Source organism: Chiloscyllium plagiosum, unplaced genomic scaffold (genome assembly GCF_037043375.1).
Source record: "Chiloscyllium plagiosum isolate Xiang-an unplaced genomic scaffold, Cpla_swu_hap1 HiC_scaffold_24, whole genome shotgun sequence".
NCBI classification, from domain to species: Eukaryota; Metazoa; Chordata; class Chondrichthyes; order Orectolobiformes; family Hemiscylliidae; genus Chiloscyllium; species Chiloscyllium plagiosum.
The window spans coordinates 717,060-738,042 of NW_028270162.1; the positions used below are offsets into that span (position 1 = coordinate 717,060).

Here is a 20,983-nt window from a genome sequence, read left to right on the forward strand (position 1 = left end):
AACCAGAGCACCCGGAGGAAACTCACGTAGACACGGGGAGAATGTGCAAACTCCACACAAACAATCGCCTGGGGCAAGATTCGAACCCGGGTACCTGGTTCTGTGAGGCAGCAGTACCACCCCAATTGAATGTCACAGCTTGCAGCGACTGAGGAAGAGCATAAAATGGCTTTTTTTTCCATTACAGAGCAAAATTCCAGAGGTCTGATGGTTTCTCCCCAAACATTCACATCCACAAGCTGTTCACCTGGGAGCCAATCAGATTGTTGTCACCAAGCAAGTGACCTTTGTCATTGATAACTGGTCATCATTTCACAGACCAATTAGCTACTTGTTGCTGGACGAATGTCTATTCGTACATGGTCCCCTGGCTCGGGTCTAGGCTTTCTCCACTGTATGAGGCAGCAGCTGTGTAAACAGCACTTATAGTGAGGCTCAGGGAACTTTGTTTTTCAAAATGTGCAGCAATCCTCCAGAAATCCTTGGCTTTCAAATGGTTTTTGTTTCACCATATCAACCACAATCAGAAATAGCGAAATATAAGAAAGACTGACTTTAAACAAATGTCCTTCCACCATCCCTCCATCCATGTATACTGCCATTCCTGTTAGCAATCTGTGCTCTTCATTCCAGTCTGACTCACAGATTCACTCACTCACTTCACCTCAAGCAGTTCCAATTCTTTAAATTCCACTGGCTACAGACCCAAATGTTTAACCTTTCTTCATCAATTAAATCCTTCATCCCAGCAACAAGTTGAAAAACATAAAGGGTCTGGATGGTTATATGAACAAGAAGACTTTAGAAGGATATGGGACAAATGCTGGCAAATGGATTTAGGTCAGATTGGGCTGATTGGTCAGCATGGATGAGTTGGACTGAAGTGTCTGTATTGTGCTGTATGTCTCTATGACTCCAAACAAAAGTATTTACAATCAATGGAATGATTTTTAGGTGTTTTTGCCATTTTTCTCAAAGATATTTGTACAATATGGTCCAAGTGTAATTTTAAAGTTGCATACTTTCAATCTGTTTTATAAACTGTAAAATCTTCATTAAATTTGTTGTTTTCCAGAAGTGCTCAGCCTGGCACAGGTTCCTCATTTCCCCGTCTTGGTGCAAACTCCTGCAGGGAGCAGCAATACCCACCTCAGCCGCTTCGCATACTTCCCAACAGAGGCTGCACATTTCCACACACAACCTCAGTGCAAGGCAACACGTTCACCTGGTAACTAGACCCTCAACAAGGATCACTCCATACAGGAAGAGAGAGAGAGAGAGTGAGGTTGAGGGTGGCACGGTGGCTCAGTGGTTAGCAGCGCCAGGGACCCGGGTTTGATTCCAACCTCGATGACTATCAGCGTGGAGTTTGCCTGTTTTCCCCATGTCTATGTGGGTTTCTATGGTTCTATCTGGTTTTATAACCAGGCTAAGCCGTGCTAAACTGTCCCTTAGTATCAAGGGAAATACAGGCTAGGTGGGTTAGCCACAGTACGTGTAAGATTACCAGGATAGTGGTGGGTGCTGGGAGTAGATGATCAGTGTGGACTGGATAGACTAAATGGGCTCTTTGCATGCTGAAGGGATTCTATGGTTCCAGGAGATAGAGGAAGCAGGAGAGGGAGAGTGATAGCTGGGGGGAGGAAGAGAGGTGAGCAGCAGAGTGAGAAGGACAGCAATTCCATTCCTTGTTTGGTTGAAGCTTAACTTTGGTGTTTATTCAGGGGGAGTCGCTGCTATCAACAAAATGACTGGTGCACAGAGCTTAGAGCGAGATGGTGAGATCGTGAGGGCTGTAGCCACCGGTGAACATCGAGACACATGGAGAGCTGGTAGGAGTCTGGTTCAGATTGATCAAGCCGATTCTAATTGGATAAGAATTGTGACTGAGTTAAAATCTGCCTTAATACAGTCTGATTGCGCTTGCTTTGACTTTTGGGAGTGGTGATCTGGGGATACTGTTTAAAAGGAAGCACTCTCCAATTTAAGGTGGACATGAAGGGAGATTTGTTCTTTCAGAGGTTCATTACTCTTTAGAATTGTGTTCCCCAGCAGGTGGTAGAGGTTGAGTCATTGAATATATTCAATGCCAAGTTAGATCTGGGCATGATCGACTGAAGATCATTGGTTCTCAGGGATGGAGAGGAGTGTGGAAGTGAGGCCATCAGAGCCTCAGGGATGGAGAGGAGTGTGGAGGTGAGGCCATCAGAGCCTCAGGGATGGAGAGGAGTGTGGAGGTGAGGCCATCAGAGCCTCAGGGATGGAGAGGAGTGTGGAGGTGAGGCCATCAGAGCCTCAGGGATGGAGAGGAGTGTGGAGGTGAGGCCATCAGAGCCTCAGGGATGGAGAGGAGTGTGGAGGTGAGGCCATCAGAGCCTCAGGGATGGAGAGGAGTGTGGAGGTGAGGCCATCAGAGCCTCAGGGATGGAGAGGAATGTGGAGGTGAGGCCATCAGAGCCTCAGGGATGGAGAGGAGTGTGGAGGTGAGGCCATCAGAGCCTCAGGGATGGAGAGGAGTGTGGAGGTGAGGCCATCAGAGCCTCAGGGATGGAGAGGAGTGTGGAGGTGAGGCCATCAGAGCCTCAGGGATGGAGAGGAGTGTGGAGGTGAGGCCATCAGAGCCTCAGGGATGGAGAGGAGTGTGGAGGTGAGGCCATCAGAGCCTCAGGGATGGAGAGGAGTGTGGAGGTGAGGCCATCAGAGCCTCAGGGATGGAGAGGAGTGTGGAGGTGAGGCCATCAGAGCCTCAGGGATGGAGAGGTGTGTGGAGGTGAGGCCATCAGAGCAGCCTCAGTGGACTGAATGGCCTACTCATTCTCCAGTTTCTCACAGACTGTGAATTCAATGGTGTGACCATGATTGAATACCTTGCTATCAACATCATGGGGGTTATCACTGACCAGAAACTTAACTAGACTTGCCACATAAACACAATGGCTACAAGAGCTGATCAGAGGCTAGGAATACTGCGGTGAGTAACTCACCTCCTGACTCCCCAAAGCATGTCTATCATTTACTAGGCACAAGTCAGAAGTGTAATGTAATACTCCCCACTTGCCTGGATGGGGACAGCTCCAACAACACTCAAGAAGCTTGACACCGTCCAGGACAAAGCAGCCGCTTGATTAGCATCACATCCACAAACATCCTCTCCCTCCATCACCTAGTAGAGCAATGTGTACTATCTACAAGATGCACTGCAGACATTCACCAAAGATCTGCAGACAGTATGACCACTTCCATCTAGGACAGTAGATATATAGGAACACCACCCCCTGCAAGTTCCCCTCCAATCCACTCACCATCCTGACTTGGAAATATATCGCCATTCCTTCACTGTCATTAGGTCAGTATCCTGGAATTCCCTCCCTAAGGGCATTGTTGGTCTACCCACAGTAGGTGGACTGCAGAGGTGCAAGAAGGCAGCTCATCCCCACTTTCTTAAGGGACAACTAATGACAGGTAATAAATGTTGGGCAGCCAGTATTTATCACATCCTACAAGAATATTTTTCATTAACATTTGTGTATTGTATTCACACCGGCTGTCCATTCTTTTCCGAATTTGATCTCCTCATCCTGTCCCTTGTAATATGTAAATAAAAACAAAATACTGCAGATGTTTCAAATCTAAACTGAGCAGAATGCCGGGGAAACTCAGCAGATCTGGCAGCATCTTTGTGGAGAGGGAAGCAAAGTGATTGCTTTCAGTTTGGTGTGAGTTCACTTCAGAATTTTAATGCTGTCAGACTGGCTGACTTTCTTGTTACCTTATGCAAATGTTCTGTCTGTCAAAATCTCCCCGTTTTTCCTGACCTCATGTCTGGTTTTGTTTCTTTCAGGTTCCGAGGAAGGGATTTGTCCAGCAGCACACCCTGAACCCCACACCCGTGGCCCCCCCTCGCCCCACACTCGTGCCCCCTCCTCGCCTCACACCCGTGCCCCCTCCTCACCCCACACTCATGCCCCCACCTCACCTCTTACCCACCCCTCATCCCACACACGCTCCCCTCTTACACATGAAAATATACAGCATCGACCCAGTGTTCTCCAGAACACCAGAATCAAACATGTTATTACTTCCATGGACTCAGCAATGCCATCGGTTCTGAGGTAAGTGCTTCACCTGAAGAGATAAAGAGGAAGCTTGGTGGAGTTACTACCAGCCCTGTTTACAGGTTTGTTTTTGTAGGCAGAGGGAGAATGCTGTTTGCCATTAAAGCAGGCATGGAGCAGCCCCTCTGAACTGTGTGTGACCAGCAGGTCAAAATATCACCAGTAACCAATCCCCTCCCCATCAGGGCAGCCACTGCAGGCTCATTGTAAAGAGACAGCAGGTACATAGGGGGCTGAATGGTCTTCTGTCCGCTTGATATCCCTCTGTCTTTGACATTCAGGAATTTTTCACATGCCCTGATTTGTTACAAACTCACTTGCTGATTCACAACAAGAAAGGACACAAAAATCTGGAGCAGTTTCTGTGGTGACCAGCAGAAGAGGAGTCCAGGGGCTGAAGGGTGAAAGTGGGGAGAGGAAAAGGGAACACGAGAATAAAACCAAAACAGAAAATGCTGGAAAATCTCAGCAGGTCTGGCAGCATCTGTAAGGAGAGAAAAGAGCTGACGTTTCGAGTCGAACTGACCCTTTGTCAAAGCTCTGACAAAGGGTCAGTTAGACTTGAAACGTCAGCTCTTTTCTCTTCTTAGAGATGCTGCCAGACCTGCTGAGATTTTCCAGCACTTTTTGGTTTCAGATTCCAGCACCTGCAGTAATTTGCTTTTAACATGAGAATGTGGATAGAGGTTAGACTCACCTCGGGGTTAGAGAGTATAAGAACATAGAACATTACAGCGCAGTACAGGCCCTTCAGCCCTCGATGTTGTTCCGACCTGTCATACCAATCTGAAGCCCATCTAACCTACACTATTCCATGTACGTCCATATGCTTGTCCAATGATGACTTAAATGTACTTAAAGTTGGTGAATCTACTACCGTTGCAGGCAAAGCATTCCATACCATTACTACTCTCTGAGTAAAGAAACTACCTCTGACATCTGTCCTATATCTATCACCCCTTAATTTAAAGCTATGCCCCCTCATGCTCACCGTCACCATACTTGGAAAAAGGCTCTCCCGTCCACCCTATCTAACCCTCTGATTATCTTATATGTCTCTATTAAGTCACCTCTCAACCTTCTTCTCTCTAACAAAAACAGCCTCAAGTCCCTCAGCTTTTCCTCGTAAGACCTTCCCTCCATACCAGGCAACATCCTAGTAAATCTCCTCTGCACCCTTTCCAAAGCTTCCACATCCTTTTTATAATACGGTGACCAGAACTGTACACAATACTCCAAGTACGGCTGCACCAGAGTTTTGTACAGCTGTAGCATAACCTCATGGTTCTGGAACTCGATCCCTCTATTAATAAAAGCTAAAATACTGTATGCTTTCTTAATAACCCTGATAACCTGGGTGGCAACTTTCAAGGATCTGTGTACCTGGACACCGAGATCTCTGAGGTCATCTACACCACCAAGAATCTTACCATTAACCCAGTACTTTGCATTCCGGTTACTCCGACCAAAGTGAATCACCTCACACTTGTCCGCATTAAACTCCATTTGCCACCTCTCAGCCCAGCTCTGCAGCTTATCCATGTCTCTCTGTAACCTACAACATCCTTCGTCACTATCCACAACTCCACCAACCTTATTGTCGTCTGCAAATTTACTAACCCACCCTTCTACGCCCTCATCCAGATCCTTTATAAAAATGATGAACAGCAGTGGACCTAACACCGACCCTTGCGGTACACCACTAGTAACTGGACTCCAGGATGAACGTTTCCCATCAACCACCACCCTCTGTCTTCTTTCAGCAAGTCAATAAGGGTTTCAGTGTTGGGCTGTGTATTGTACCTTGTAAATCTCCAGTGGAGAGCATGGTTTGTTATGTTACTGGCTTTGCTGCAATTACATTTTAAATGACTCCAAATCAATCTGATGAAGCAACCTCAATTATCTGTGTAAAGCTTCATCAGAACCTTGAGATCTCATTTTATCCTTTCCCAAACCAAGCCCGCATTCTAGAGACCAAGAGGAGGTGGGTAGGAGATGCAACAGAGAGGGAACAGAGAGGTTAGGGAGTGTGGAAATTTATATTTGTGTTATCTGCATTCCCTCCATCTGTGTCCCTCATTCACCTCTTGCCCTTTCTCTCTAGCCTCTATTTCACTCTTATCCTTCTCGATTTGGAACCCCTTACAAATTTCCCCTTCCCAGTCCCTAGGTTTCAATTTCTATAAAACCTACAAATTAACTTCTCTTCTTGAATCTTACAGACATGGATCCTGTACCCCATCACCAGGACGATCTGCGACCCCCATTCTCCCCCAGCAGTACCCCCCTAGTGCCACTGAGAGAGTTGCTACCTCACCCCCAGCTCGTTCTTGGCTCAGGGACAGCAGGACAGAGAGCCACAGAATGGAGGGCTTCCTCCCTGCCCGGCAACCAGCTTCAGACTGGTCTGGGCACTGTGGCATTAACAGCAGGACAATCCTGGTCGGTCAGTATAACTCCAGTCCAGAGAAACAACACTCTGCAGAACCATGTGTCATCACTGCCTTGAGCCAGCGATGTAAGGAAAAGGACGTAAATCAACCACAGTCCACCCGGGAACAGGAGCAGGAGGAATTTCGTAAGATCACTGACTCTGTCTTTCTCTGTCTCTAACCTGGAGGTAGTTACAGATGAGGGTTACTGAAGCCAATGGCCTTCCTGTTTTATAGATTTATAAGAGGCCAGAATTAGAGGAACATATATGTTTTGGTAGGTTGTAGAGTTGGAGGAGATTGCAGACTTAGGGATGGACAAGGATTGCAGAGCCAGGGGAACTGTTTCTCATGTTAGTTAGGCCACAGCTGTGCAGTTTTGGTCTTTGCATTACAAGAAGATTTCACTGGAGGGGAGTGGAGGAGATTCTCTCCTGGATGTTTCCAGAACTGGAATTTTGACTATGAAGAGACTCAATAGGCTTGAGTTGTTTTCCTTGGAGCAGGGAAGGCAGGGGGAAACACCTGATTGAGGTGTATACAGCATCCTGAGGGGTGTAGCTAGGAATACACTTTTTCTTTTAATAGAGGGGTCAGTAACCAGGGGGCACAGTTTTAAGGTAAGGAGTAGGAGGTTTAGAGGGCATTTAAGAAATTGCTTTTCACTCAGAGAATCGTAGGGATCTGGAACTTCCTGCCTGAAGGTATGGTAGAGCCAGGTACCCCCAAGACACTGAAGAATTGTTTGGATGAGCGCTTGAAAGGCTCTAGCATTCAAGGCATGGATCCAAGAGCTGGGAAATGAGATCTGAACGGAAGGATCACAAACAGAAATTGCTGGAAAATTCGACATGTCCGGCAGCATCTGTAGAGAGAAAGCAGAGTTAATATTTTAGGTCCAGTGACCCTTTCTCAGAACTGATCCTGCCTGGGAGAGGGTTGGTATAATATGATAAAGATGGGGAGGGGGAGGGTGACGGAGAAAACAGTAGTTGGAGATGGAGCCCAGAGACAGAAAGAGAAAACAGTTGAACAGAGAAAGAAATGCAGGTCAAAAAGTGTGGTGTTGGAAAAGCACAGCAGGTCAGGCAGCATCCGAGGAGCAAGAGAGTCAACGTTTCGAGCATAAATTCTTCATCAGAAATGAAGACCTTCCAGCTCCTCAGATGCTGCCTGACCAGCTGTGCCTTTCCAGCACTACACTTTTTGACTCTGATCGCCAGTATCTACAGTCCTCCCTTTCTCCTAGAGAAAGAAACAGGGAAAGGTCAGCCTGGGGGATTGAATAACTGCTAATGGGGGACTGTTTTATTGGCTGACAATAGATGGTTTGTGGTAGCAGCCCATGTGATGACAAGGCTTGGTGTCTGGGAGTTGGGGTAAGGACATGGGAGAAAGTGCTCAGGCCCTAAAATTGTTGAACTCAATGTTGAGACCTGAGGGTTGCAGGGTTCCCAAGCAGAAAATGAGGTGCTGTTCTCCCAGCTTGCACTGAGCTTCACTGTAGCACTGCAGCAAGTTACAGGAATAGGGTTGGGCGCTGGGTGAGATGCAATTTACAAGATCGATACAGACTGGATGAGCCAAATGGCATCTTTTCACATTGTAGGAATTGTATGATGTAAAACTTCAGGAGAATCATGAATGTAGGTAGGGAGGGACTGGATAAGGAGAGAAAAAAATCAAGGTGAGGCAGGAAGAGATGAGTTCTGTGGGGCAGGAGCAGACAGAAACAAATGGATGTTTGATGACCTTTTCATTCAGAGGATGGTCACGATAAGCCAAAGGGGCTCTTTCCGTGCTGTAAAAATTCTTAACTTCAGGAACAGGAGAGACCATGGAAGGTTTTAAATACACAGTGGCTCAGTGGTTAGCACTGCTGCCTCACAGCACCAGGGTCCCAGGTTTGATTCCAGCCTCTGGAAGACTATCTGTGTGGAGTTTGCACGTTCTCCCCGTGTCTGCATGGGTTTCCTCCAGGTGCTCCGGTTTCCTCCCACAGTCCAAAAATGTGCAGGTCAGGTGAATTGGCCATGCTAAATTGCCCCTAGTGTTAGGTAAGGGGTAAATGTAGGGGTATGGGTGGGTTACGCTTCGGCGGGTCGGTGTGGACTTGTTGGGCTGAAGGGCCTGTTTCCACACTGTAGGTAATCTAAAAAAAAGGAATTGTAATGTCAGGGTGTTACAGTGTGTCCATGAGCACAAGACTGCCAGGGAACCTGCCCATGGGATGAACTGGGATATGGCCATCAGCATTCTGGAGGACTTTCTAAAATCTGCGGAAAGTTCTGAAACAAAGCTGCAGATTCCCAACAACAAGTAACATGTTCCCCACAAAGTTTTTCAGAGAAAACATGTCGTTGTTAATTTCACCGAGCTGGTAAATCATTTTAATATCTGGCTCAGAAAAGCTTCCCAGCAACAGAGCAGTTGTCAACCTGAGGGAATCCTGAACGTTCCGAGTGAGTTCAGCTCATCCCAATCACCAAAGACATTATCTTTCCAGAGAATATCTTGGTACTTCTCCCGATCAGTCAGTTTTCCAGGTGATTGTAACCAAATTAGTGTGACTTAGCAGAAGTAACAAAAGCTGACAGGTTTCCCATTTCAGTTACTGAGATAGAGCAATAACCACAAGGCTGCTTACTGGCCATTATAAGAGATAGCAGTAGAAGTAGGCCATTCAGCCCATTGAGTCTGTTTTGTCATTCAGTAAGATCGTGGCTGATCAGCTAATCCTCAACTCCGCATTTCTGCTATTTCCCCCGAGCCCTCAAGCAATGCCTCAAATCATTGCTATTCCCAGCCACACAGCAATAATGATTACTGTGGTGTGTTTTTCAGGTTAATAGACACCCCTCTGTCAATGTTTTAAAACATAAACACCTCGATGAATGGAGTGCACTAATGAACCTCTAGTGAACATGTTAACATCACACCAACACATTCACATTGCACTGTAGTTTAATGGAAAGAGTCTTTCTAATGAACAGACAAGTTAGTGCTTGTTCACAGGGGAACACCAGGGTTGACATTAAGAGTTTCAGGACTGACTGTCATTCTGAAAGGAAGTTCCCCACAAGATTCAGGGCATTTCCTGGTTATAGAAAAACTTTGATTTCAGAAATGTTCATCTTATTTTCAGTGTCAACACCTCAATGTAGGACATGCAATGCTGAATTTGCACACAAAGATCCATTAACAATAATGTGATAAAGATCCAATCTCATTTAAACAACAACGACCCATTTTTACAGTCTCTTAATCCAGCAATAGGACTTCCATTTACAACTGCATCTGAAAAACGGTACCTATCACAGTGCGGCGATCCCTCGGCACTGACCCTCAGATGGCACGGCGCTCCCTTGGCACTTGCCCTCCAACAGTGTGGCACTCCCTCAGCACTGACCCTCAGACAGTGCGGTGCTCCCTCAACACTGGCCCTCCGACAGTGCGGCGCTCCCTCAGCACTGACCCTCCAACAGTGCGGCGCTCCCTCAGCACTGATCCTCAGACGACGCAGAGATCCCTCGGCACTGACCCTCAGACGACGCGGAGATCCCTTGGCACTGACCCTCAGACGGCCCGGCGCTCCCTCTGCACTGACCCTCAAATGGTGCGGCGATCCCTCGGCACTGACCCTTGGACGGCGCGGCGATCCCTCAGCACTGACCCTCCGACAGCGCGGTGCTCCCTCAGCGCTGACCCTCGGGCCGTGCGGTGCTCCCTTGGCGCAGACCCTCGGGCCGTGCGGTGCTCCCTCGGCGCTGACCCTCGGGCGGTGCGGTGCTCTCTTGGACGGTTCAGCGCTCCCTCCGCACTGACCCTCGGACAGCGCAGCACTCCCTCCGCACTGACCCTCGGGTGGCGCAGTGTCACCTTGGGACTACACGGTATGTGTCAGTCTGGATGTTGGTCCTCTGCTTCTGGAGTGCTGCTTGTTTTTAATGTTTAATTTATTGTCCCTTAATGATATTGTGTTCTGTTTTTTGTATGGTCAACGTGTAAAATCAAGGACCGTTTTGTTATTAAAATTTCATGTTCTTTCCTCATCATTTTTGTTGTTCTGATAAGTATGTAGCTGCTGGCGTATGAGTGATAAATGTTGTTATTTTGTCTACAGATCCTCAGTTAGTCGCTGTATCTGAGAGTCCAGTCCAACATCTCAACAGTGTTGCTGAAGCTGTCCAACATCCTCCCAGTCAGTTCCCAAGGGGACAGCAACGCTTTGTGACCCTTGCTCAGCATATTGATGTAAGTCAGATATTTGTTTATTCTGAAATTCGAATGTTTAGCAGCTGCGGTGTAACCATGTTCATTCACCTCTCTGATCTTTCTAGATATGTGATGAAATCTCACATTGTGTGTAAACTGCTGAAAGAATTGTAAAAACAAATCCATGTCAATGACTTTTAGTTTGTCCTTTGGCAGTCAGTAATGTCAGTCTTCACTAACTCCAAGGTGACTCTTTCATCTTTACTCAATCATAAACTCTTTACTGATTTCAAAACCTAAATTAAGTCTCTTCCTATCATTCTCTGCTGCTGAAGGAATAGCCTGTTGTCCCCCTTCATCACAAGGTTTCAAGAGAATGTTTTTGTATCAATGTATTGTTCGTTTTCTAAAGTCTTCACTTGCTGGCAGTTAATATATCAATACATTATTGATGAGAAGCTAGCTCTGGTTTTATTTCTAACAGGAGGTAATCACTCAGGATTATACTCGCAATCATCCTCAGCAGCTAAGCTGTCAGGCAGGTCTGCATCCACAAAAATATCCTATTCAACAGCTGATGACCTCAACACCCCAACAGCATTATGGGCACCCAGGCAGAATGATATTGGAGTCACCTGGAGACAAAGACAGTGCAAGGTAAGAGAAAGGTACAAGCTGACCAGAGTCACCATTTAAAGTCATAGAGATGTACAGCATGAAAACAGACCCTTCAGTCTAACCCGTCCATGCCGACCAGATATCCCAACCCAATCTAGTCCCACCTGCCAGCACCCGGCCCACATCCCTCCAAACCCTTCCTAATCATATACCCATCCAAATGCCTCTTAAATGTTGCAATTGTACCAGCCTCCACCACTTCCTCTGGCAGCTCATTCCAAACACGTACCACCCTCTGTGTGAAAAGTTGCCCCTTAGGTCTCTTTTACATCTTTTCCCTTCTCATCCTAAATCAATGTCCTCTAGTTCTGGACTTCCCGATACCAGGGAAAAAAACTTTGTCTATTTATCCGATCCATATCCCTCATGATTTTATAAACCTCTATAAGTTCACCCCTCAGCCTCTGACTCTCCAGGGAAAACAGCCCCAGCCTATTCAGCCTCTCCCTGTAAGCTCAAATCCTTGTAAATCTTTTCTGAACCCTTTCAAATTTCACAACATCTTTCTGATAGGAAGGAGACCAGAATTGCACACAATATTCCAACAGTGGCCTAACCAATGTCCTGTACAGCCGCAACACGACCTCCCAACTCCTGTACTCAATACTCTGACCAATAAAGGAAAGCATACCAAACGTCTTCTTCTTAGATTTAAGACAAATGTCAGAGGTAGGTTCTTTACTCAGAGAATGGTAAGGGTGTGGAATGCCCTACCTGCTAAGGTAGTCAACTCAGCCACATTAGGGAAATTTAAACAGTCCTTAGATAAGCACGTGGATGATGATGGGATAGTGTAGGGGGACGAGCTGAGAATAGTTCACACATCAGCGCAACATCGAGGGCCAAAGGGCCTGTTATAGAACATAGAACATAGAACATTACAGCGCAGTACAGGCCCTTCGGCCCTCGATGTTGTTCCGACCTGTCATACCAATCTGAAACCCATCCAACCTACACTATTCCATGTACGTCCATATGCTTGTCCAATGACGACTTAAATGTACTTAAAGTACACTAAAATGTACTTTACTGCTCTCTAAGTAAAGAAACTACCTCTGACATCTGTCCTATATCTATCACCCCACAATTTAAAGCTATGCCCCCTCGTGCTCACCGTCACCATACTTGGAAAAAGGCTCTCCCTGTCCACCCTATCTAACCCTCTGATTATCTTATATGTCTCTATTAAGTCACCTCTCAACCTTCTTCTCTCCAACGAAAACAGCTTCCAGTCCCTCAGCCTTTCCTCGTAAGACCTTTCGTCCATATCAGGCAACATCCTAGTAAATCTCCTCTGCACCCTTTCCAAAGCTTCCACATCCTCCTTATAATGCGGTGACCAGAACTGTACACAATACTCCAAGTGCGGCTGCACCAGAGTTTTGTACAGCTGTAGCATAACCTCATGGTTCTGGAACTCGATCCCTCTATTAATAAAAGCTAAAACACTGTATGCCGTCTTAACAACCCTGTCAACCTGGGTGGCAACTTTCAAGGATCTGTGTACCTGGACACCGAGATCTCTCTGCTCATCTACACTACCAAGAATCTTACCATTAGCCCAGTACTTTGCATTCCGGTTACTCCGACCAAAGTGAATCACCTCACACTTGTCCGCATTAAACTCCATTTGCCACCTCTCAGCCCAGCTCTGCAGCTTATCTATGTCTCTCTGTAACCTACAACATCCTTTGACACTATCCACAACTCCACCGACCTTAGTGTCGTCTGCAAATTTACTAACCCACCCTTCTACGCCCTCATCCAGGTCAATTATAAAAATGACGAACAGCAGTGGACCCAACACCGACCCTTGCAGTACACCACTGGTAACTGGACTCCAGGATGAACATTTCCCATCAACCACCACTCTCTGTCTTCTTTCAGCAAGCCAATTACTGATCCAAACTACTATATCTCCCACAATCCCATTCCTCCGCATTTTGTACAATAGCCTACTGTGGGGAACCTTATCGAACGCCTGGCTGAAATCCATATACACCACATCAACCGGTTTACTCTCACTTACCTGTTTGGTCACCTTCTGAAAGAACTCAGTAAGGTTTGTGAGGCACGACCTACCCTTCGCAAAACTGTGCTGACTATCCCTAATCAAATTATTCTTTTCCAGATGATAATAAATCCTATCTCTTATAACCTTTTCCAACACTTTACCAACAACTGAAGTAAGGCTCACTGGCTATAATTACAAGGGTTGTCTCTACTCCCCTTTTTGAACAGGGGAACCACATTTGCTATCCTCCAGTCTTCTGGCACTATTCCTGTAGTCAATGATGATTTAAAGGTCAATGCCAAAGGCTCGGCAATCTCCTCCCTGGCTTCCCAGAGAATCCTAGGATAAATCCCATTCTCATTCCTGAAGAAGGGCTCATGCCCGAAACGTCGATTCTCCTGCTCCTTGGATGCTACCTGACCTGCTGTGCTTTTCCAGCAACACATTTTCAGCTCTAAATTCCATCCGGCCCAGGGAACTTATCTATTTTCACACTCTGCAGGATTTCTAATACCTCTTCTTTGTGAACCTCAATCCCACCTAGTCGAGTAGCACTGTATTGTTCTATGTTCTATGTTTACTATCTTATCTACCTGCGACTCCACTTTCAAGGAGCCTATGAACCTGTACTCCAAGGTCTCTTTGTTCAGCAGCACTCCCTGGGACCTTATCATTAAGTGTATAAGTCCTGCTAAGATTTACTTTCCCAAAATGCAGCACCTCACATTTATCTAAATTAAACTTCATTTGCCACTTCTCAGCCCATTGGATAATCTGATCAAGATCTTATTGTAATCTGAAGTAACCTTCTTCGCTGTCCACTACACCTCCAATTTTGGTGTCATCTGCAAACTTACTAACTGTATCTCTTATGCTCACATCTAAATCATTTATATAAATGATGAAAAGTAGTGGACCCAGCACCAATCCTTGTGGCACTCCACTGGTCACAGGCCTCCAGTCTGAAAAACAACCCTCCACCACCATCCTCTGTCTTTTGCATTTGAGCCAGTTCTGTTTCCAAATGGTGAGTTCTCCCTGTATTCCATGAGATCTAACCTTGCTAATCAGTCTCCCATGGGGAACCTTGTCAAACGCCTTAGTGAAGTCCATATAGATCATGTCTACTGCTCTTTGTTACTTCTTCAAAAAACTCAATCGTTTGTGAGACATGATTTCCCACGCACAAAGCCATGTTGACTATTGCTAATCAGTCCTTTGCTTTGCCAAATACATATACATCCTGTCCCTCAGGATTCCCTCCAACAACTTGCCCACCACCGACGTCAGGTTCACCAGTCTGTAGTTCCCTGGATTGTCCTTACCACCTTTCTTAAACAGTGGCACCACGCTTGCCAACCTCTAGTCTTCCGACACCTCACCTGTGACTATCCATGATACAAATATCTCAGCAAGAAGCCCAGCTTCCCACAGAGTTCTAGGGTACACCTGATCAGGTCCTGGGGATTTAGCCACGTTTATGCGTTTCAAGACATCCAGCACTTCCTCCTCTGTAATATGGACATTTTTCAAGACATCAGCATCTATTTCCCTACGTTCTAAATCTTCCATGTCCTTTTCCACAGTAAACACTGATGCAAAATACTCGTTTAGTATCTCCCCCATCTCCTGTGGCTCCACACAAAGGCCGCCTTGCTGATTTTTGAGGGGCCTTATTCTCTCCCTAGTTACCCTTTTGTCCTTAATGCAAAAACCCTTTGGATTCTCCTTAACTCTATTTTGAGTAGGATTCCCAGGCAAGACCCTAGCACTCACTTGTATTCCATGCAGGTTTGCACTGGAGTATCTCCCTCTGTTTCAAGTTGTCCATGAGCTAGATTTTCTGTTGGCGAATCCTCACACTGTGCTGGGCATAGCTGGTAGTTTAGGATTCGAGACCCAATGAAGAATGGAGCTTGACAAACCTCTGTTGAACCTAAGTGACTCGGGATCTGCCCTTATCTGAACCGGAGTGGGGTGTGTGATGGTAAGCCTGAGAATGGATTGGCTGCCCCAAACCCCCCACCCCATTCTGTCCTCTTTCAGAGTGATACTTCTCTCTGACTGTGTGGCTCTGGGTAGTTCAACCTGTGTTTAATTTGTTGTTATCTGCAATTCTGTTTGACCACGTGCTTTCAAAAGCTTTACTCAGTGTCAGCTCATTCTCTGCACTGCTATGTTACCCTAGACACCTTTCAAAAATAGAAAATATGGCAGGAGGAGGCCATTCAGCTTTTTGCTGTGCTACCATATCTGTGTTTGAGAGACTCAGGCTCTCGCTTATTCACAAGTTACTTAAAATCCATTGTGGAATGCTTTCACTGCAACTTTGTGGGAACAGCAAAGTGATAAACCATGCATTCTGATTTACCTACCTGATTTACAGGCCAGCAGAGTCCCCTGTCTCAGTGGCTCCAAGTGAGCCTGGATCCTCAGGGAGAAACCAGGCAGAGTCAGAGAATCTCACAGATCCTGCACGATACAGGGACGTGGAGCCTGAGCAAAGGTATGGGTGCTGACCTTCACCCAGTCAGCTTCATGTTGGAGTTTGGTGAGGCAAGAGGACACTCTCAGTTTGATGCAGGATTTGACAAGGTGACATTATCAGAGCTGAGCAAAAATGTATCGTTTTCTGTTTGAAAAGGAGTGCCACAGGGGTCAGTGCTGGGAGCTCAAATCTGAGCCATTTACACAAGTGACTGGGGCAAAGGGACCCAAATGTAAAGTTGCTAAATTTGCTTAAGATAGTTAGAAAGGAGCATTGTGAAGAGAAGGTAGAGAATCTGCAAAGGGATATTGGAAAGTGAAGCGAATGGGGAAAAAATTAGTGGATGGAATTATAATCTGGCGAATGTAAATTTTTGACTTGGCAGGAAGCTTAGAAAAACACCATGTTATTTAAATAAGATCACCTCTCATTCTTCAAAATTCTAATGAATAAATACTTAACCTGTTGACCCATTCTTGAGAAGGAGGAGAGGGAGCTCTGAGGCACAGAGGGACCTGGGTGCCTGGGACATGACAGGGATATTGATAGGTTGAGTGACTGGACTAACATTTGGCAGATGGTGTGTAATGTAGGAAGGTAAGAGGTCATGAAATTTGGGAGGAAGAATCAAAAGGCAGACTTGTTTAAATGGAGAGAGGATCTGATAAAGGTACAGCGCAGAGGGATCTGGGTGTTCTTGCACAACAGGTTAGCATGCAGGTGCAGCAATTAAGGAAGCAAGTGGAATCTTGGCCTTTCATTGTTAAGGAACTCCTCTTACATTGGGACAGCATGTTAGTGAGGCTGCTATGTACAAGTTTAGTCCCTGCATTATAGATAACGATAAGCTGGCAAAGGACGTAGTTCAAAACTGATTCATTAGAGGCTGCTTCCCAGGATGAAGGAGTTTACTTATTAAGAATGGCTAAACAGGTTAAAAATAAGAATGAGGGAGGATCTTATTGAGATATAAAAGATTCTGAGGCAGCTTGACAGCGTAGTTGCTGAGCATATATTTCCAAGGAAACCTTGGACTAAGGGACAGAAGGAGGGGATGCTTGTTGAAGACTGGGATGTGAAGGGATTGACAATGTCAAAGGGAGTGGTAATGAGGTTTGAGTTAAAGAAACAGCAGCTGAGTCTAGAGGAGGGGTCAATGGCAGGATAATGTGAAAACAACAGAGACAAGGAGGAATATCTGTCCTCCAATGGGCTGTGGAAATCTCTCCCCCAGAGAGCAAAGCAGGCTGTTAGTAAGTACATCCAAGGCTGCGTTAGAGAGATATTTCAGAATAGGAACAAGAGGAGGCCATTCAATCCATCAGAACTGTTCCACCATTCAATATAATCATGGCTGCTTAAAGACTTTACTGCATTTTCCCCACCCATCCCCATACACCACTGGGAATCAGAAATCAATCAATCTCTACCTTTGACTGAGGACTATGGAAGCTCAAAGACTGAGCTTCCATAACCTTTTGTGGGAGAGACTTCCAAGGATTCACAACCCTCTGAGTAAAATATATTTCCTCATGTCAGACCTAAGTGACATCCTCTTTATTTTTAAATTGCACTCACTGGTTCAAGACTCCCCAGGCATCTTACCTGCACCTTCCCTGGCTCTCATTTCAGTATTTTGTAAATTTCAATGAGATTATAAAGGAATTCAGGCCCAGTTTGCCCAATCTGTCTTCATAGGACAGTCCTGCCAACCCAGGAACAAACCTCAGTGAACTCCCTCGATAAGCAAACCAAAACTGTACAGTTCCAGGTGTGGTCTAACTAAACTCCTGTACAATTGAAATAAGACTTCCCTTCCTCGTGGACTCAAATCCTCTTGTGATAAAGGCTACCTGATGAAAGAGCGCTGCTCCAAAAGCTTCCAGTAAACCTGTTGGTGTTGTGTGATTTTTAATCTTGTGATAAAGGCTAACTTTCCCTTAACTTGTTTCACCCATTTGTTAACCTTCGGTGACTTATCGACAAGGACACCCAGGCCCCTTTGTATATTTACACTTTCTAACCTTGTACCATTTAAGCAACAGTCTACATATCTGTTGCTCCTACCTCACATCTTTTCCCCATTATATTCCAATTGCCACCTTCTTGCCCACTCACTAAGCTTTTCCAAATCCTCCTGAAAACATTTTATATCTTCCTCACAACACACATCTCCATTTAAGTTTGTATCAGTGTGATACAATACCTCAAGGTGAGAGAGACGTCAAGATATTGTCATAGTCCAATTGTCCATGGTCTTATTGAGCAGCTGAGCAGGTTCAAGCGTTCGAATGGCTGACTGATGAGTACGATAGTATAATTGATTCAGAGACTAATTCAGATGTGTGTTTGCAGGATGGGGACTCCATCTCCAGGCAGTGGGAGCCAGCCTCCTGCCTTCTTCAGCAAACTCACTGAGAGCACCTCGCACATGGTCAAAACCAAAAAGCAGGAAATCATCAAGACTTTGACAGCAGGCAGGGAAGGCCCAGTCGACAGCAAGAACAGTAAGAACCTTCATCATTCATCATTCATCACTCCAGAGCCCTCAACGTGATTCTGATAGACCCTGCCTGTTCAATCAACTACTTTAGTGTCTCATTGACACTGTCCCACACCATATTCTCACACCTCAAACCAATCCTTATACAGGGATAGATCCTTCTCACCAAGATTCCAGTCCATCAGTGTAATATCTGCCTCCCCCTTCACCCCTCTGTCTCTCCCATTCTCTCTCTCTCTCTTCCCCCACACCCCTCTCTCTCCCCCCTTCCCCCTCCCCCTCGCTCTCTCTCTCCCTCCTTCACACACTCTCCCTCCCCTTCTCTCTCTCTCGTTTACTCCCCTCTCTCTCTCTCTCCTTCTCTCCCCTTTACTCTATCTCTCTCTTCCCTTTCCCCTCTCTCTCTCTCTCCTACTCCCTCTTTCACCCTTTCTCTCCTCTCTCCCCTTCCCTCCCTCCCTCCTCTCTCTCTCTCTCTCTCTCTCCTTCTCTCTTTCTCACTCTCCCCTTTCCCCTCTCTCTCTCTCTCCCCTCGTTTCCTCTCTCTCTCTCTCTCCTTCCCCCTCTTTCCCTCCCTCCCTCCCTCCTCTCTCTCTCTTTCTTTCTCTCTCTCTCTTCACCCCCCTTCCCTCCCCTCTCTCTCCCTCTCTCACCCCTTCCCTTCTCTCTCTCTCCTTCCCCCTCCCCTTCTCCCCCTCCCCTTCTCCCCCTCCCCTTCTCCCCCTCCCCTTCTCCCCCTCCCCTTCTCCCCTTCCCCTTCTCCCTCTCCCCTTCCCCCTCTCCCCTTCCCCCTCTCCCCTTCCCCCTCTCCCCTTCCCCCTCCCTCTCCCTCTCTCTCTTTCTCTCTCTCTCTCTCTCTCTGTTTTTCCCAGGAACTCTCTCCTCTGGTCTCTCCTTTGTCTCTCACTCACCCTCCCAACACCACGCCCCGTCCCAGAACACACTCTCTCTGCCCGTGCTCTCACTCTATTTCTGACATCTCTCCCCTGAAGCTGGGATTGAACTTCCTGGAAGTTCTTCTTTCCTGAGAAAATGTGTCTGGACACAACATGCTTCATCGCTAAGTTTTCTTGTTTCTTGTTTCCTTTTGTGTGTCGCTATTACTAAATGAAATGATTGAAGTTATTAAACCAAGTTGAATGGGTTTCTCTTGCAGATATCGGGCAGCCAGGAACTGAGATGTTCAATTTGCCAGCAATGACACCAACAGGTGAGGCCTCACTACCATCCAGGATCCTAAGGGACAGGCACAAGCAGTGAATCCTGTCACAATGACCAACTCGGGGAGTTTGGATCCACACCCGCTGCTGTTCCTTGACTGCCTCCTGCTAACAATGTTACTTTGAAAGCCAGGGAGTAGCGTTCATCTAGAATTCTTGACAGGAGTAGTGTACACTATTCTAGAGTCAAATAATGACTGGCTGAGGCTGTTCTAGATGAAGATTGGCAGATTCTAAACCAGGAATAATCACTCTCACTGTGCAGATACTTATCAATGAATCTTGCCATACCTTTTCAGGACAGACTATTTCTGTGACGTAACTCTGCTGCACACTCCCATCATCACTGGGAGACTTATAGCTGTGGCTCATTCTATGACCTTTCAGGGGCAGGTCCTTCCCCCCTTCCGCCTCCACCACACCTTCAAGGATATCAGCTTCCCCCCCTCCACACTGCACTGCCTCCCCACTATCCCTCTTTCCCCCCCAACACCGTCCAACCGTCCAGCTCTTTGCTCCCCAGTGCTCAAGCTCTGTTCCCACTCTACCAGGATTCACATTCTGCAGAATCAGTGTCACTTTGGGAAGACTTTGAAATGACCTTGAAACTGACCTAAGCAGAGCTTCAGATATTCTCCTGTGAAAAAAGATTGCCTAGCCAATCAATCATGACCATTCATATTTTCATGTCATTAGGTTTCATCCACTTCAAATCTTTTAATCTTTCAGTGCCTGACACATAGGCATTGAAAAAACATACCACCGATGTCCATCAAAGAAAACTTGCAGTCACCTGGGGAAACAAAGTTTAAAAATCACACAACACCAGGTTATAGTCCAACAGGTTTCTTTGGAAGCACTAGCTTTCGAAGCACTGCTTCTTCATCAGGTGGTTGTGGAGAATAAGATCGTAGGACACAGAATCTATAGCAAACGTTTACAGTGTGATGTCACTGAAATGATATATTGAGAAACTGAAACTAACATGGTCATTCTAAAAGATGAGAGACTTAACAATCCAGGTCTTTTTCATTATATCATTTCAGTGACATCACACTGTAAACGTTTGCTATAGATTCTGTGTCCTACGATCTTATTCTCCACAACCACCTGATGAAGGAATGCGCTCCGAAAGCTAGTGTTTCCAAATAAACGGTTGGACTATAACCTGGTGTTGTCTGAGTTTTAAATTTGTTCACCCCAGTCCAACACTGGCACCTCCAAATCATGACCTGGGGAGACAGTCACCGAGTCACCTGATCTAACTGCTTCTGAACAAATTCATTCCTCACATGAACCCCCACTATGACAATGT

The 20,983-nt window shown here is 46.2% G+C and overlaps 1 protein-coding gene across 9 annotated transcripts in view; it reads left to right on the forward strand.

Annotated features, from left to right (window-relative positions):
* ncor2 (nuclear receptor corepressor 2) overlaps positions 1-20,983 on the forward strand; it is a 418,107-nt gene that overhangs the window by 385,390 nt on the left and 11,734 nt on the right. For 8 of the 9 annotated variants that reach the window (XM_087999801.1, XM_087999806.1, XM_087999808.1 and 5 more), the window contains 9 exons: positions 1,076-1,228; positions 1,725-1,832; positions 3,842-4,112; positions 6,341-6,696; positions 10,674-10,804; positions 11,250-11,422; positions 15,844-15,963; positions 18,301-18,452; positions 19,605-19,658. In XM_087999801.1, coding sequence (XP_087855927.1) covers positions 1,076-1,228; positions 1,725-1,832; positions 3,842-4,112; positions 6,341-6,696; positions 10,674-10,804; positions 11,250-11,422; positions 15,844-15,963; positions 18,301-18,452; positions 19,605-19,658 — 1,518 coding nt within the window. The remainder of the gene's footprint in view (positions 1-1,075; positions 1,229-1,724; positions 1,833-3,841; positions 4,113-6,340; positions 6,697-10,673; positions 10,805-11,249; positions 11,423-15,843; positions 15,964-18,300; positions 18,453-19,604; positions 19,659-20,983) is intronic. The other variant, XM_087999810.1, reaches the window with a different exon arrangement.